The sequence below is a fragment of the Agelaius tricolor genome, unplaced genomic scaffold (genome assembly GCF_023055355.1).
Source record: "Agelaius tricolor isolate 1412-34295 unplaced genomic scaffold, bAgeTri1.0.p SCAF_11, whole genome shotgun sequence".
Classification (NCBI taxonomy): Eukaryota; Metazoa; Chordata; class Aves; order Passeriformes; family Icteridae; genus Agelaius; species Agelaius tricolor.
The window spans coordinates 19,317,708-19,335,614 of NW_027269271.1; the positions used below are offsets into that span (position 1 = coordinate 19,317,708).

The 17,907-nt window shown below is 42.0% G+C and overlaps 2 protein-coding genes across 4 annotated transcripts in view; both read left to right on the forward strand.

Annotated features, from left to right (window-relative positions):
* The first annotated feature begins 6,003 nt into the window (after positions 1 to 6,003).
* Positions 6,004 to 17,907, forward strand: part of ZZZ3 (zinc finger ZZ-type containing 3) — a 56,083-nt gene continuing 44,179 nt past the window's right edge. For 2 of the 3 annotated variants that reach the window (XM_071436477.1, XM_071436479.1), the window contains exon 1: positions 6,004 to 6,141. The gene's annotated coding sequence lies outside the window, so the exon portion shown is untranslated. Of the gene's footprint in view, positions 6,142 to 6,508; positions 6,598 to 17,907 lie in introns of those variants that run through there. The other variant, XM_071436478.1, reaches the window with a different exon arrangement.
* Positions 6,573 to 7,178, forward strand: LOC139594064 (uncharacterized). Its single transcript, XM_071435647.1, has one exon. The coding sequence runs from the start codon at positions 6,573 to 6,575 to the stop codon at positions 7,176 to 7,178; it is 606 nt and encodes a 201-aa protein (XP_071291748.1).

A 17,907-nucleotide genomic window follows, 5' to 3' on the forward strand; every position in this document is an offset into this window, starting at 1 on the left:
CACAGCCAAGAGCTTTTCATGTTCATTGTTCATGAATAGTTTTGCTCAGAAATGAATATTTTTCTAGGTGACTAATTTTTTTCTGTCTGGTGTGTTTAATGTTAAACATGCTAAACATGTTAAACATTATAAAAAAAGATGTCCTGGTTACCATGGGGATACACTGCTTTTTTTTTCCCCCACCTCCCCTGGGTGTCTGTTAAAATGCCAAACCCAAATGAACATGCAGCACTTGCTCACACTGTGAATGCATGTTTGTTTCCACCACTGCACACTGTGTCTCTTTAGCACCAGACATAAGGTTACTCTGAGATTTTCAGTTATAACAAAAGAAATGCACTCATGCATGCCAAAGTGCTAATGAACTGGCAGCTATTAATTCACTTAGGCAGTATTTTCAATTAAGTGTTTCATGTAGTATCAAGGTTTACAATTTAACTGTAGAAGTAAGAAATAAAACATGTATTAGCTATGAACTCTGAGTGCCCTGTCTTCTGAATGAATTTTTAGTAAGGGAAATACGCTCTCTTTTACCTCGTTTGCTTATAGTATAATTAATTTGCTGTCCAACCAAGCAGGGTAGTGGAGATAATCTGTCTTTTGAACTTGATCAGTAGGAATCTGAGCTTCATATGTGACCTTACCTTTGCACACTCAAGTGCAGAGACTGGTCTTCCGAAGCTCTTTCTGTAGATGTTGGAAAAGGTTTAGGTAATAGAGGTAGTCTCTGTGCTTCTGCTCTGCTTTTAAGTTAAATCTGAAAAGGGTCTGCTATCATTCTGGATTTGAGCCCTGAACTGGAATCTCTTCTTAAACTGTCGGTGGTGCTGGTGTTCACGCCTATGTGATGGCAATTTGTTTGAAATTTTATTTAAATCTTTCACATCCTGTGTGAGAGGGCCCAATTCACAAGCTTGTCACTTTTCTGTTTGGAGGAAATGACCCTAAAGGCTAGGCAGAAGTGTGTCAGGTCTATTTATTTATTTATTTTATTTAGACACCTCTATCTTACTTGAAGACTGTTAATTTAGGTTTTTCTGACATTGAACATTCTACATACTGTTTAGAGTAACAACAGAGCCCTTTATTGTGTTGTAAGACCTGAAGGAATATTAAGGTAGTCAAAACAGTAACAGGCATATCCTGTGACCTGATGCACCTTCATGTAGGTTATGCATAATTCAAAACATTAATGCAGAGCCACTATTACCTGAGAGTGCTCCCAAACATGTAACAAAGGGATGTTTCTGTAGGAGAGAGGAAAGATAAAAAGGATTGTTTGGACAGGAGTTGATCATATCTGTAAGGACTAAAACTCCCTGACAAAACTCACTCCAAGCCTGTGTTGATGAGGATGCTCCAGGGAGGTAAATGGAGATGATTCGGGCTTCAGGGTTTTACTAGCCTTAGGCAAAACCACTGTGCCTATGCAGGTCCAGCTCACCCTTTCATCCTGTTTAGTCAAAACTTCCCTAATTCACACAGGTAAAATGTCCCAGAACATGGAACTCTCTGGATTGTTGTTTTCTTGAAGCCTGAGTCAAATTTCAGACACCACAATAATAACACACTCGGAGAAACTGCAGTAAAGCAAATTAAAAAAGATACAGTTGGTTGACAAAGGTAGCAATATTTCTATTTTGAAATATAAAAACCCACTCTTGAGTAGTAAAAACTAAGAAGAGTAATACATTCTGAAAAACAAAGATCTTCCTTTTGGCAGCTGTTATGTTTATTGGGTTGCAATCTAGAATGTTGTTTTTAATAATGCACTACAATCTTGCTGTCATTTCATATCGACCTGACATTGAAGCCTCTACTGAAATTAGAAAAAGCCATTTAAATGGGAATACCTCATATGTGAGGGGTATTTATGCATAGTACTCAATAGTCTAATTAATTCAATTATTAAAAACAAGTATCAGATTACTTCACTGCAGCTTCTTAGACCAATTTGAATTAGATTGTCTCTACTTTAAATATACAGACAGAAAATGTGAATAATAACTTCCAAAATTCAATTAACTTTTGTGATTGGTAACTTGCTTTTTCAGCATGGACTATGACTAATTTCAGTAACTAAAGTAAAATCTGCAATAATGTGTGTGGGTTGCAAGACTCCTGAATTGTCTAATGTACTTACCCTTTATCAGTGACTGGAGATAGTTCTCTTTAATGAAGAGCTGAAATTTTATTTCCCCCTACCTTGTTGCTACCCCCCCCCCCCCCCCCCCCAAAAAAAAGGCATAAAACCTAGGCATTCCACACTTAAATACATCAGTAGAGTATGTCTTCAGGCAGAATAGTTCTTAAAGGTTAGACACAAAACAGAATTGTTTCTCTAAAGGATTTTGCTTCGGGTAAAACCAGGGGAAACATTTCACTGAGGGCAATCTAGCCTTTCTCATATTTATTCTTTATATATGGTAGCTTTAATGGGAAAAAAAAATCAGAATGTGGAGGTGTCCAGGGAATAGAGCAGGCAGAACTGAGCAAAACAGAGGACCTATAACAATACATGACATGATTGTGTAAGGATGTGTCATGTTTTCAAGCAGAAAATGGTTTTAACTCTTGTTAATTTTTTTTTGTTTCCTTTTGTCTCAACAAAAACTATCCTTCAATAACTTTATCTTCTGTAACTATCTACAAGAATGCAAGTACTTTTTCTTCTCTTTCTCCAAAGTGCCACCCATAAAGTACCTACAGACAAAATTATTGAGGTGATGAAATAATTAATGCAGAGGTTGTGCTGAGCCAGCTCTCATCCAGTCCAGGATGCTTTATTAGGTTTGGGCCATGGAAGTTGACCCAACAGAACCTAATCTGGCTTTAGGAAAATTCTCACTGTCCAAGGCTTGAGTCAGATGAAATAAGCCTCTGGAGCTGAATTGAGCCATAATCTCCCTTGTCCTGCATGCCCTCTTGAAGAGCCAGTGTAGATCCAGAGCTGTAGCCAAGGACATAAGCCCCGTTGAACCAGAGCTGGGGCAGGAACCAGTAATAGCTTGTTAATGCTCTTTGGAGGGCATGGGGGAAAGAGCAGAGCAGCTGTCAGAACTAACCTAGATGTCCTTAGGCTCAGCTTCTCAATTGTGCTGAGTTCCAATGAGTGAGTTTCATTAATCTTTTGTCAGGAAAAAGAAATCACATATTATCTGCTCTAATAATAGGAGAAGCAATTAAGCAATTTCATGGATCGAGATGGGTGGGAACAGTGATGTTGCTGCTGAAAGCAGGAGCTGTGTCACAGCTTCTTCAAAGCTGGAACTTGTAATGTTGGCAGTTCTCCATGCACAAACGTGAGCTGAGGCATCCCACAAACATGGAGGGATATAAAGCTTCTGCTCTTGTAGAAAATGCTGCTTTGGGAGGGGTCTGATCTACTAATTTATAGCTCGTCCCATTGTAACTTGATGAAAAGTTGTCATTAACGCTGTTATCCCCTGATGAGAATATGGGGTGGTTTTGTTGTGGTTTGGGTTTTGTGGTTTGGGATTTTTTTTCCACTACCAACATTGATGAAGCCTGAGAATTTGTTATTGCCTTATAAATGAGTAATATGTAAGGGTGCCCATAATTAATACAGCTACCAGCTACTGGTAAGAGATAGATGCTGTAGCACAGAGGAAGCTGCAGCCACAAGAACTGGAGATGTGACATAGTTTGGGTAGAGTAAATGAGGAACAAGGGACACCAACTGGAAGTGAAAATGTGTTGGAGAAAGCAGTGTGGTGCTGCTAGGCAGGAGTATATTCCTTTACACTTAGGAATTATTTCAGAGCTGCTGTGTAGGGAAGGGGCTGTAGGATAGCACGAGTGGGTGAAAAAGATTTTGAACTGTGGGGACATCCGAGTAGATGTAGAGCCTCAGGCAGCTTCAAACAAAGCAGGTTTCTCCAGGTTTTAATGTAAATTCTTTTGGGTGGAGGTGTTAGTGAACCTGATCTCAGGCATTATTACACATGGGCTGCTTTATCTTCTTTGCATGTTGTTAATTTTCCTCTGGAAGGTTAACAGAGCCAAACTACACAGTAGGTACACAATGGCTGGATTAGATCCAGGGAAAAGCAGGGAGGGTGCAGAGGTGGGGCAAGAGCCTGAGGAGTATCCCTTTCATTAGCAGGAGCCATGACCTCAAACATCCACCATTAGCAGGTTAACAGGTCTTTGTTAACCTTCCATCACTAGGCATTGCTGCTTCTTAGGCAAGATGGCAGAACCTAAGATTTAAGTGTGAATTGAAGGCAAATCCTGGTGTAGGGTGTGGTTACAGTATAGTCGGACTGGTTTAATCCTATTGCCAGAAAGTTACTGGTGCCAAAGGAGGATTGCCTGGTTCCTCGCCTCTACTGGCAGCACTCCCTCCCCCATCTCTCATGCTGGCTCTTGTCAGCCCTGTGGTGTGAGTTTAATTTCTAGATGAAAACGAACACACCAGAAACAGGAACAGCTTCTTGGTTTAGGAAATCCAGCTGATTTACCGTGTGTGTAGATGAGCAGCAGAGTGGGCAGTAGGAAAGACTGTGGGGCAGGGATGGAGAAGTGCTGCCTCCCGTGTCAGCAGCCCCTGGAGTCGGTCAGGTCTGTTTCTGTTGCTCAACTGCATCTTTGCAGCGCCACGGCAATCTGAAAAAAACCCCACCATCAAAAAACCCAATCGATTTTGCTGAGAAGCAGCTGAGCAGAAGCCTCAGTTCTCCTGTGGAAGCGCTAAGGCTTGTCTGCAATGCAATAATATCCTCAGCCATTGCAGCTGTTCAGCTAAGTGAGCATATTTCTAAATGGATGGCAAGGCAGAGAGCTTTAGTGCACGCAGGTGCTCCTGCAGTAATGAGAACACCGCTCCTGCTCGGGCACACGCACAGCAGGGCTGCAGGAGAGCGGCACAGAATCCAGAGAAAAATTCCCTCTCTCTCTCTCTCTCTCTCTCTCGTGGGATTTCTGTTGGTTTGAATTTGATCACAGAAGACTTCCAAGTCAGCAAGACGTAGGGAAAAGTGAGAACTGCTTGGGAGGGTGGAAAAAGCTGCTGAGGTTTTTCTGCAGACTCTGAAGGAAGGAATGTGTCTGTATGACTAGACTTGCAATTTGGATAATTAGGATTTTATTAAATGTGCTTTCTTTAGAAAAGTATCTATCACTTGAATACAATCACTAGCTACCTTTAAAAGCAACTGAAAATATTCTGCAATAGTTAACTCTGTTACAGACAACTGTTTTACCTAAGGATTTTCCAGCAATCTAGAAATGTTAATTATTATTAAGAGAAAGGTTTTTTAAATTTCATTAGCATTTAACAGAAAACGTGAGTCTCTGTGTTTCTTGTCTACACAAAACTCTTCCAAATGCATTTTAACTGTGGTGTTTCAGGAAAAAAGCAATGAGAAGTTCAAGAATAGTCAGAGACAGACAGTAGTTTTGTTGTCGCTGTAGGAGTACAGGTAAATGATGTATTAGAACAGGCTGTGGGCGGAAGGTAGTAGTAATTCTTGGTGATCGCACACCGGTGGGCTGAGAACCAAGCAGCACTACAGGAAGAAATTTGAAAGCACAATCGATTAATATTTAGTCATAACCCTGAGGACAGGAGTACCCCACGGAGCCTTTTCTTGCGGCACAGCTTGAGCTCAGTCGGGACACCGTGGTGGAAATTATTCTGGAGCTGCGAACCGAGCAGCCCCGCTTTGGGGGCACGAAGCTGGCACTGGGGGCAGGATCGCCTCCAGCCAGCCGAGCTCTGCCCCCGAGCCGCGCTCCGCGTCCCGGCAGCCCTGGAGCGTTCCCGCGCTGCCGGCGGCTGTGCCGGAGCCGCCCGCCGTCCCGCTGCCGCCGCCCGCGCGGGCGGAGCTGTCCCCGTCCCTCGGGGCGCCCCGGCGCACAGACAGACAGACAGACAGACAGACTGACACCTGCCCGGCCGCGCTGCGCTCCCGGCCCGCGCCGCCGCCGCGCTCCGCCGGCAGGGGGAGCTGCAGGGAGCGGGTCCCGCCGCAGCGCGGGGGGGAGGGGAAGGAAGCGGAAGGAGCCGCCGCCGCGCTGAGGGGAGCAGGCGCTGTGCGGAGCCGCCGCCTGGTGCGGGCGGCACGGAGGGAGCGAGCGGGGCTGCGCGGCCCGGCCGCGCCGAGGAGCGGGCGCCAGGTGAGGGCCTGGCCCGGCCCCGGGGAAAGGGGCGGGGGGGGGCCCCGGGCGGCGGCGAGTACGGAACCCGCGCGGGGAGGGGGAAGGAGGAGGAGGGAGCGAGCGGGGGAAGCCCCCACGTGACCAGCGCGTGCGGGGAGGAGGTGGCGGCTCGCGCGCCCCGTTCGAATCAGCTGGCCCGCGGTGGCGCCTCCTGCGCGTGCGCGGCGGCCCCGCCTCCCCCCCGGCTTTACGTGTGCGCGCGCCCGGCGCGGCGGCCCCGGGGCACGTGCGCGGCGCCGCGGCCGCCATGTTGTGTCTGAGCCGCGCGCGGGCACGGTGCGCGCGCGGGTTGGGCCGCGGGAGGCGGGGGCAGGGGCGGGCGGGGAAGGAAGGCAGGCGGGAAGTCTCGCGAGGTCGCGCGGCTCCCGCGGGAGCGGGCCGGGTGCGGGATGGCGGCGGCGCTGGGCGCGCTGGGTAATGGTACCGGGCCGGGGGCGGGACCGGGACCCGCCGCCCCTCCCGCCGCGGAACGGGCGCTCGGGAGCGGGCGGGGCGCGCGCCCCGGGGAGCGCCACTGGCTCCGCGCCGCCGCCTCCTCCCCCCCGCCCCGGCCCTGCCCCGCCTCACCTCACATCACCCCGTGCCTGCCCCGCGGCCGCCCCCCCCCTTTCCTCCCCCGCTTCGGGCTCTCCCCGTCCCGCCGCTTCCCCCGCGCTGCTCCGTCCCCGCGGCCCGCCAGCCGCGGGTGCCCACAGAGCGCCTCGGGTCGTGCCCCCGCCGTGCCACCCCCGCACCGGCTGTCCCCGAGCTCCCCGCGCTGCCCCGGCCGTGCCCTCTCCTGGCTGCCGGCCCCAGTTCACAGCCGGGGCTCCCGGGTCCTTCCTCGGCCACCCCGCAGCCCCGGGCCCCCGGCAGTGTCCCGCTGTGTCGGCCTGCCCCGCGCCCCTGCCCCGCAGCCCCTGCCCCGCGCCCCTGCCCGGGCTGTGCCCCGCTCCCCGCCGGGGTTCTGCTGGGCAGCCCAAGCGGTGCCTGCCCCGCAGGGACAGGGGCGCTGATGGTTGAGGATGCAGAGCTCCGAAAGAGAGCTCTTGAACGTCCCAAGTCTGCTCTAGATGGAGGCTTTGATATATGTCCTGTTCCAGCACAAACTTGTAACATGCAGTTCTGTTTTCTCTTGTATTTAGAAAAATTATTCCAGTCGTATGCAAGTGTCCCAGCTCAGCAATATTCCCTTTGTCTCCTAATCCTGATCTCTTTTAAGGGAGAGCATATGGTTCTTCTTCTTCCTTATGGTGTTTTGTATTCTGTCCTTGTTTTTATCCAGTAACATTGGCAGGTTTTGTAGTCTTGGAGTATTTTGCTAATCTGGTTCTAGGCTATCACATAACAGAGACTAAATTTTTTTAAAGGATATGTTTTTGAGGCTTTGATGCTCCAAATTTTATTTTGTAAATATGCTTCCAGTTATTAAAAAAGCTAGTAGTTCTTCCATGGTTGTACATATATTTGCATGTTTTCCATTGATATTATCATTATACTGTACTAATCACTGCATAGCAATTGTTTACTGAGGCTTTTAAGTGAAGCTCTACGTGTACCCTGTATTTTACATTAAATACTGACTTGTGCAACCTCTTAAGAACATGCTTTTTGGGTGTATTTCTAACCTGTGATTGGATACTAGCTTCCCATGCTAGCTGCTCCAAGGACTGGTCATCTAGTAGGGACTGGTAGGTTTGGGATTAGGAAAATGGGATTCTTTACATAAGCAAGTGTAACTTCTGAGAAAAGAAGTTGACAAAGTGCTGTTGTAGTTTGTTTTCAAGTATCTTCAATCTTACTGTACTGTCTTTTGCATTAATAGTAGTAATACTTGCTTAATCAGAAGTGGAAAAAAGTGTAAGGGAAAAAACCATGGTGTGTGTTAAACAGCAGGGGAGAAAAATGCATTCTTTAAAGAGTATGTTGGAAAAATGTTCAAAAAAACAACTATCAGGTGAAAATTGTCACTCAAGTGAAGAAACTTCCCATTACCTTAGAAGGGCTTACAGTTAAGTCAGTTTGATGTGTGTGTGACTTCTAGCAAGTCATTAAGAACCTAAACAACTTTGCTTTCAGGCTTTTTCCAGCACTGTCATGTTTATTCCACAGAAAAATTCTGTGCTTTGAATTTACAGGCTTGAATTTAAAGGCTTTTTGTGAGGAGTGTTATGCTGTGCAACTGTGTGTGTCAGTAAGGAGCAGCAGTGAATGACCTTACATTGAAATACTGCTGATCATTTCTGTTTCTGGTGTTTAGTCTATCATAGGTAGTTGTTGCAATTCTCAGTTGTACCACTGTTAAGTGAAATGATATTTCCTTTGCCTTGCATACTCCAAGTGTATAATTGCTAAGTGAGAGGCTGTATTAAATAGCTCAATTATTGAGGTATTTAGTGATGGAGCTCAATCGTGTGTCTTGTCTCATCATTTTGAACTGTTCTGGAAAAAGAGAAATAGCAAATGGGATTCTTTGCCTTGATGTTATTATGGATTTAATGTGCAAAAATAACTAGATCTTTATTTCACAGAATTTGGGAATGTGTCCTAATAAGGGCTTTTGTTGTACAGCTGAACAGCATGTGACTGCTCTGATGTTTATCAGTGTTTCTAACATACTTGTGTAGTGAGATTACATAGTGAGATATGCTGTCCTTAGTCTCCTACAGAATGAAGGCTTTACACTCACAGTATTTTCAGGAGATTGAAGTTATTGTGGGGTTTTTTTGGTTGGTTGCTTGGGTTTTTTGGTCCATTTGTCTGTGACTGGTTCTTCAGATCATTTTAGGTACTTAGGTTGACTTCTGATCAATAATAGTTGTGTGGTTGATACAAAGTGGAAAGACTTATACTCTGCTCTTTTCTGATAAGGGAAATAAGAAATGTGTTTCTTAACATTTCTAAAAGTACTGGGGAAGCTGGAACAGAAGTCTTTGCAGTCTGCCCTGCTTCCAGTTGTGCTTTTATTTCTTGTTTTGTTTTGGGTTTTTTTCTTCTTTTAAATTATCTTTCACATTTCCCAACCCCTCTTTAAGATGTCTAGGACTAATCTATTGAGGTTTGCTTTGTTTTGGTTTTTCCAAAGTCTTGGAATTGTGTGGGAACTAATGATATAAGTCTCTCTGGTCATAAGGAACCAAATTTGCAAGAGAGAATTTATTCATCAAGTATTTGGCACTTGCATCCATATATAGAGCTTGCACTCGCAGTTCTAGAAATGCAGTACTGTAGGACCTATTGTTCCCTTTCTCTCAGGTTGGTTTAAAACAAATTGTATTATTCCAGACAGATATTTGTAGACCTTGTCCTTAAAAACCTTGAAGAAGAAAAATTCTGCCACTTCTGTAGGCGTGAGTGAAGTTGCAGAACTGAGAAACTTTCTCACTTCTGTAGTGAGGCTTTTTTTTTTTTTTAGTTTCCAAATTAAGTGTTCTTTGCTGTCAGTCATGCTGCTGCTGATGAGAATTTGGTCCTGGTAAACTTTACTCTAACACTTAAGGGTATATTGTTCCAGTTTTAAGAACACTGTAAATATAGTTTGTGGTTGACAAACTGCTGTGGTTGTAAAAGAACCATCATGGTAGTTGCAGTTTTCTGAAAACCTTCCTTCTGTTTGAGTAACTCTAAAAGACACTTCAGAAGAGCAGAGCTGAACATTAAATGGTGTGTTCTTATTGGACACTTGTGTTTCAAACAAAAAGACCTTTAAAAAGATTCCCTTATGGAGTGCAGCTTTGTAATCAAAATACTTAGGGTTTGTAGGTTGATTTATATGGTTTGTGTTCAAAATTGGAGTATTAGTTAACAGTTTGCATTTAATTACTTTCCCTCATACAAGCAATTGGTTGTATCATCTGTCCAAAAGCTTAGTACCTTAACTTACAGTAACTGTTCTTTAGAGTTACTTCAGTGTTTTGATGCTAATAATGAATTCAGTTAAACACAGATAAACATACAGCTCAGTGAGTCCAATCCCCTGCCCTTGGAAGTATATTGGGATCATTCCCTCTGGTGGCAGAGCTCCTCCTTGTGTTGCTTGTTTCAGCAGCTCCATCACTCACCCCATGGTAAAGTTTTGCCTAATACTGAATTTCAGTATTTTTGCTTTGCATACAGCTGACTGCTTTGTCTCTTGTTGCTTCAGAAAAGAGTTGATTCTCCTTGTAGCAGTGGTTTTGATTGCTATTAGCTGCTCTCCAGTTTTTCTGGTCTTTTGAACCTCATCACAGGACAAAGGAATATGAATGTGGGCAAGATAGACAATTTGATTGTCCAAGATTTTAAAGATGTTGCTAGTAGTTCACATTTAAGTACAGTATTTAAACACAAGTATTTGGTTTTTTGGGGGGTGCATATGTGCTGACCAAGTATCAGTAAGAAGTGTAAAAGCTCATCTTTATATCTTAGTAGCAGAGAAGTGGGATTTTAATAGTATCTTGTCATGAGAAGTAGCTGATTTTTTTTGCCTCAGAAGGATGATTGATTTTGTTTAAAACACTTAAGTTAGAAAATTTGAAAGTCAGAGAGGAAGGGGGTGTTCCTGAGAGTTTACCTGTTGGTACATAAATTATAACATCCTGCTTTTTACTGATATTTTAGTTTTATTAGCATATATATATGTCCATGAGAGCTGAATTTTTCAGAGCTAGTGGTGCGGGGTTTTTTGTGTGAATTGAAGAATCTCTAGCTTAGGAGGAAAAACAGGGAGCCCAAATTGCAAATTGGAGAAGCTATGCAACTGGGTTACTGTGCCACACAGAAATGAATTAAAGAGGGAGGAGAGTGACAGAGCCTCCTGTGTATGTTTGTGTTTGAAACATACTCTGCTTGCACAGTGGTGTTGAAGTTAGGAATGTTATCTCCACAGCCAAGGAATCTGAAACACCAAAGATAGATACTGTCAGAGGAGTTCTGCCATGCTGCTTAATTGCTTATTAAATAAATGTTTTAAGAACATTGGAGATTGAAGGCATGGGTGTGTCTTTTGCAGTTGTATTTTATGAATTTACTCCTGGTTATTTTTTTGTTTTGTGGCCTGGGTGATAGAACAAAGCAGATTTACTAATTGCCTGGGCAGGACAAATCTGGGAGTGACTGTAAGCATTAGTGTAAAATAGTCTTGGAAAACTGGATCAATGACCTGAACTGTATAGCATGCAGTTCAGTAAACAGAAACACAAAACAGTACCTCTGGGTAGAAATAGTCAATTCAAATATGAGAAACACTTGGCTGGGCAACAGTTCTGTAAATAAGCAGCTGTATCACAAAATGAACACAGTAGAGTCGTGACAACTCTGTGAAAGCCAGGATCTCACTGGGATTTATGAACAGGATTGTTGCATGTGGGAGGGAAGTTGCTCTGCAGCCTCAGTGGAAGGCCCCAGATAATGCAGTGTCTCTGTTCTTGTTACTCTGCTTCCAACAGATTTGGACCAGCTGAGAGTATTTAGAGAAGAGTTGCAATAATGACCTTTGAGAAAGGACTGAAAGAATTGTACTTGTTTAGTCTTTAGCAGAGGTGGGGAGACATAATAATAGGCTTCAAATGTGGTAACAAAGTTTGCAACAGAGAATAATGTAATAAACTGTTCTCTCTAGGTGGGAGAAGAAATAATAGTCCTGAGGAGCATTAGAAGAGATCTTGATGTCAGGGAAAATTTTCCAGCTTCAGGAAAGATTATCTATCCAGGACAGATAATCACAGGGTTATATATCTGAGGGAAGTAATGGGATATCTGTTGCTGAAAGTGCTCTAGAAAAGGTTAAATAACCTCCTTTTAGAGGGGATTGAAGTGTAGTTTTCTGTCCTTGGCATAGGAGATAAGATGACTTTTTAGCATTAGATCTCTGGTCATTTTTAGATTTTTGCAACATTGGTGGCCATGATTTAAAAGAGTAAAACAACAAAACAACATGGTGGAGAAAAAAAATAGTGATGTAACAGTTGCAAGATTTAGTTAAAAACCCTCCATCAAATATATTCATTAAAGGTTTTTTATAAAGTATTTATTAAAGCCGTCTGTAATGTAATATTGAAGGTAACTTTAATAGAGCTTTCATTGTAGATTTAATATCTTTGACTTGCCTTTAGGTGGTTTTAGTGATCCAAAAGAAAGCAAGTGAGCTAGAGTCAAAGTCTTTCAGAAGACTTTATTCAAGAGAAGCAAAGCTCAGAAGATAAATTCTAATGAGCCAGGGAGTCAGGTGCGTTCCAGGCTCTGAAACAGAGCACACCATGCAGCTTCACCTCTCTGTAAAATCGAGATGACAGTAAATATCTGAGACATGGATGTTGGGGGTTAATCACCACTGATCGAGTCTTAAGGTTCCTGAAGGGTTTGTTATATAAATATATTGTTATTTAAAATCAGTTTATGTTCCATGTATTAGGAATAGATTTCAGTCTTTCATGCCCATTGCTATGTAATAGCAATATAAATAAGCTTGAACAGAAATGTGCCTTGTCTACTACATATCCTAGTTTTATACAAAATTTCTCCTTTGGGACTCTTTTGGGTGATTTAAAAATATTGGATTAAACTGGAAGAGATAACCTTGTTACAAATGAGTTATAAAGCTTTTTAGAGTTGAAAGTACTGAACAATTTGATAGAATTTTTTGAACTAAATTCAGTTTAATGCCTTATTCTGCGTTTTTTCTATTCAAAATCAACTGCCTACATCCCATGTGACCTTGTTCAAGCATTTCTGATTTTTGATATTTGACAAAGCTGCCTCAGGGTTAAGGGCAAGTGAAGGATAGGCTTTGTGTCACATATGTCTGAGCTCTGGAATTAGGGAAGGGGTTAAAGGGAAACAAATGTCACATTCTCAGCCATTTCAAAAGAGTGTAGAAAGTTTAGATAAAATTATACTTTCAATCTATTATAGCCTAATTTTAATTAGACTTTTAGTACATTTTTCCATCTCACCATTTATCTGGATTAAAGTTTATGTGTACTTTCACTGCACAGGCTATCAGCATTGTCTTTGTTATACTTGATGGCAAATTGTGACCAAACCATCAAGAAACAAAGTGTTGCTGGCAGGGCACTGGGTTTAGATCCTAGTGTAGTGTTTGCTTATATAAACCTGGAAATCAATAAAGGAAGAATGCAAACACTGTTCACCATATTAGACTGATGTCAGAAAAGGATTTGTTCCTTTTCTCAAGTATTTTATATCTTCCAGGGATTTTCCTTCTATGTATCACTGCAGTACAGAGGCTTTTTTGTAGCCTATTATAAAGGGATCATGGTATCTCATGTAGTAAGGGCACAAAGGCTTAAGTCTTAGGCAGAGGCAGATGCACCTATTCCCTGAGCTCCACCTGAGGAGCTGGAACTGAGGTGCAATTGTCAGGCAGAGCAGCCTGGAAAAGGCTGCTTCAACCTGGAGTTTGGAGCAGCAGTTCCTGCAGAGTGACTGGAGTGGTGTATAGGTGGTGACTGGCTAAAGATTTGGAGTAGAAAGCTGTTAACATTTCAGCAGATGCCATGGTTTCTTTGCTTTGGGTTATTTTCCTATTTCCAGTGTAAAAAAAAGGCAACTTCAAAAATCGTATCTTATTAATAATTTTGAAATTAGAATATATTAGTACATGTATTCCACTCATTACCTTCTTTTCATTTACTTGTGCTTTCTGTGTACATGTCTCTAAAAGTCAGAGTACAACTAGCAGCAGGTTTTACTGGTTAGGGATACATGATTGTATTGCTTTTGTTAGTAACTAATCTAATTGTCACTTGAAAAGATTTGACAATATTTCTGTGCCTTGCTATACTGCCAGCACTGTTATTTAGAGGTTTCCTTAAAAGCTAGACTTCAGGAAAAAGAAAGCTAACTAGATGTTCTCAGGTCTTCTAAATCCTCACTTGTCAACATTTCTGGTTTTGTTTATTTATTTATTTAATTTTGGGAAAAGAGGCAAAATGAAAAGCCAGTATAGCTTATGGGTTTTTTTTATTTTTAACCAGTGTTTTATTTTCAGTGGAATTGTGGTGTTTATTGCATCAGTTTTCTGGAAATTCTGCTATATTCAGTGCATTCTAAAAAAAGCAGACTGACAAAAAATCTTTATTCACAGTATTATTGTAGAGGCTGCTACAGTGCAATTACTTTTCATGTGCGTGGATAGTTTTAAATGCACCTGTGAGGAAGTGGTTTCTAACAGAATAAAGTGTAGTTACATAATTTCTCCTAAGTGAGGTCAGGTGAGAGTTTTTCTGGATCATGGGAATTCAGTGATCCTTTGTTAAGAGGATTCCTAAAATACTTCAGATGAAAAAGGTTCTTCATATATCTGCTCTCTGACAGCCAGTGCTGAAAAGGACAATGAGAAGCACTCACTCCTTGTATGATGTCCCAGTGCAAATAAAACTGCCCACACCTCCCCCATCTCAAAGTGAAGTCTGTCTTTTTCAGATTTCTTGACTGTATTTTGGATGTATTTTGGAGATCTGAATTGTTGAACCAAAGTGAATTTTGCAAATCCTTGAGAATCTTCTATTCTCATAAATGGGTTGCTTTTTGGAGTACAGTTTGCTGTCAGGACCATTCAGATGTGTACAGGAACAGATTTGCTGCTGTTAAGATCTTGATAGGAAATCTTCTGTTGTTGTTCTAACTGCACCTCAAAAGAAACCAACCAGAAACCTTCACCAACATTACAGGTAACAAATTTCATCTTAATATTGATGAATTTCAGTTACATCTCTCATGATCTGAAAACATCTCTGGTTGATTCCAGCCCAGAAGGTTATTTTTTTTCTTTGATCAGAATTCTGAATATATAGAGAGAATTTTTTGCCTCTCTTGGGTTCTGGAGGTAAAAGCAGGCCAGTTACTATTATTTTATCCAGTGTGACTCATGTCTCATTGATTTTCCACTTGAGAGGTAACTCTGGTGCTCAGACCTTGTGTTCTGCTTTTAGGGTGTATTTCATAATTGAATTAGTTGCAGTTAGATCAGCTACTCTTTTAAAAAACTTTTAAGATTGTTGTATGTCTGTATTTACTTGGCCAGAGAAATTCCCTTGAAGAAACCATTCCAAAAAGTCAGGAGATTGTGAGAAACAGGAGAGCTCTGGAGAAGCTTACTGTGTGATATTCTTGGTACCATTTTCAGTTTGGATTCATGTGTCACTGCAGCTTTGTTATATGACTTGTACCAAATAATCATGTGGGCATTTCTTCTCATCCTGTCTGTTCTGTCAGCAGGCCTGATTTGCACACGTGGCATGAGCTCCAGTTTAAGTTCTGTTTGCTTCTCTTCCTTTAAATGTGCCCTTCCTTTGTGTGGGTTGTAGCATGGCTTCCCTGCTTGGTTCACTCCTGCAACTGCCTTGAAAGGAAAGTTTGCTTTTCTAATACTTAGAAATCAGCTTCTGTTGAAGTGTGGACAGCTATTGCTTTTTTGACCTTCACTGACCATACTTTTAATGATGAAATGTTTGAATCAGGGGTTTGAATCAGTAACAAATAAGAATACAGCAAGTTTGCAGGGATTTTTTTCCCCTCAGGTGCCTCTCTTTTGTGCCTGAGATTCTGTTAGTGAAGACTTACATCAGCTGGATTTCAGTTAAGTTTTCAATAGAGTTTTAACAGATTTATATTAAAGTGAACAGTTAACAGAATGAAAATAGAGTAAAACACAATGCTGTGACCTCTGCTGTGTGGAAACAGACATGAAGAATGTTTCCCCAGCATTCACAATTCCAGAATAATAAAGGTTATAGCTGGGCACTATATATAGATGGAAACAATAACCTGCTGGAATTAGTCCTGTGCATCAGTTAGAAAACTCTTCTGTCCTCAGCATGGAAGTTTAGAATTCCAAGATAAGAGGAGCACCCGTGCTGCTTAGGCTTACAAAGCATGAGGGAGAGCCTGAGAGAAGGGCTTCACATTACAGCAAACCTGATCCAAGGACTGTCTGTCACCAAATGCAAAGTCGTGGGCCCTCTTTTCCACTGGCACCTGTGCTTATTTCACCATTACAGTGAGCCTGTCTAGGAAGCTAAACTAGAACAAAAATGGCTCTTTTGTAGGGCCTTGTGATTTCCAAATCAGCTCACTGTGAGCTTGGATTGAACACAAAAGCAAATGCATGGGAAAAATAGGAATGATGTGCCTGAGTTACAGGCGAGTGGGATTGCTTCTTTTTGTAGATTAAATCACTTAATGGTAAATGAAACCTCACCTGGGAAGTCTTGTTGCAAAATTAAAGAGAGAATGGTTGAAGGCTCACCACCAGCCTGTGAATCCACCCTGTTGATAAAGGAGTGGGAATGTTGATGGGTGTGGTTTTGATTGCTGTGATAGGAAGGTGGAGGGAAAGTGGTGTCCTGGACAAAACAATAAAGAAGGAAATGCTCTTTTGGGAAGTATCTAAATGGATGTAATTGAGCAGGGGCAGAGAAAGGACCATTGCAGTAGTTCAGATGCAAAATGACAAGATCCTTATGAGAGTTACCCTCTTGGAGTGACAGTGAAAACCTTTGGAAGTCAGCCCAGCTGCTGAAAGAGGGTTCAGTCTGTAAATAAGCTGTTTGCTGTCTTTGTAACCTTCATTGTTGATGGATGGGTAACCTTTGACATAGGCCCCTGGACTCACCAACGTATTTTTAATTATGATTCTGGTGTCTCACACATGGATTTGCATTTTTATTTCCATAGTGGCTGTTTAAATACACATACATTGCAGAGGTGCTCCTTTCTTATCACTTAGAGCAATTAAAAAAAAAGTTTTAATACTTTCCTCAATTGAGCAAGGATCATCCAAACTGTATGCATGCAGAACTCAGAAAGGAAGCAGTGCCCACGTTAGCTGGCATGTAATTTAAGAGGGGCATTTTAAGTCAAAATAGGCAGATGTTTAGAAGATGGTAATTTCAATTTTTATAAATACTGATAGTGATATTTCAATAATATTATTTCAGTGATTGCAGAAGAAAACCCTTTCTCTAGTCTTGTGGTGATACAAATCTGATGACTCTTTATTTCACCACTGTCTTGAGTCAGAAGAATCTCAAAAAACTGAGCAAATGGGCATTAAAATAGAAACTCATTGTTAGGAATGTGAAGTAATGCATAAGAATAAAAGAACTTTATGCAAAAAAGCCCAACCCTGACTTGAAATCAGCTATTAGTGCTCAGGAAAGTCTTCTGATAGACATTTCTGTAAAGACATCAATTCAGTTTTCACTGTCAAATAAAGTAAATAGAGTTGAGTATTAATAGAAGGGGGTCATGACATAAAATATTAACTATTCTGTGGTAAAAATCTATGACATACATAGGCCATGCTTTGAATATGATTATCCCACACTGATCTGTCTGCTAGGCTTAATACAGAAAAGGGCAATAAGAATAATCAAAATTTGGGATAGCTTCTTTATGCAGAACACCAAGGAGATAAACCAGATAAAGTAACCATTAATTCTAGGATCTTAAAGCAAAGGTATGTCCTCAGATACTGTGCAACTTAATTGTTAAAGGTATGAGAGTTTTATGTAGGGTTTTTTCCCTACTGTTATCAAGGAAGGAATGTGTTTAATTGCTTATTGACCTAGGAGAGATAATATATCACTGAGTTATGTGTACCAGATACAGCAAAGGCTGCCTAGGAGATATATTCTTACTGTATTTATTTTTCTTTTTTTTATGGCTACAGCATTGTGCTCTGAGTAATACAGTTGTTCACAGCTGAATAATTTTGTATTTTTTACAGAAATTTTAGATGTT

What these genes read in the sequence shown, in the direction of transcription:
- LOC139594064 (XM_071435647.1), top strand. Translation starts at nt 6,573, where the DNA reads ATGGCGGCGGCGCTGGGCGCGCTGGGTAATGGTACCGGGCCGGGGGCG.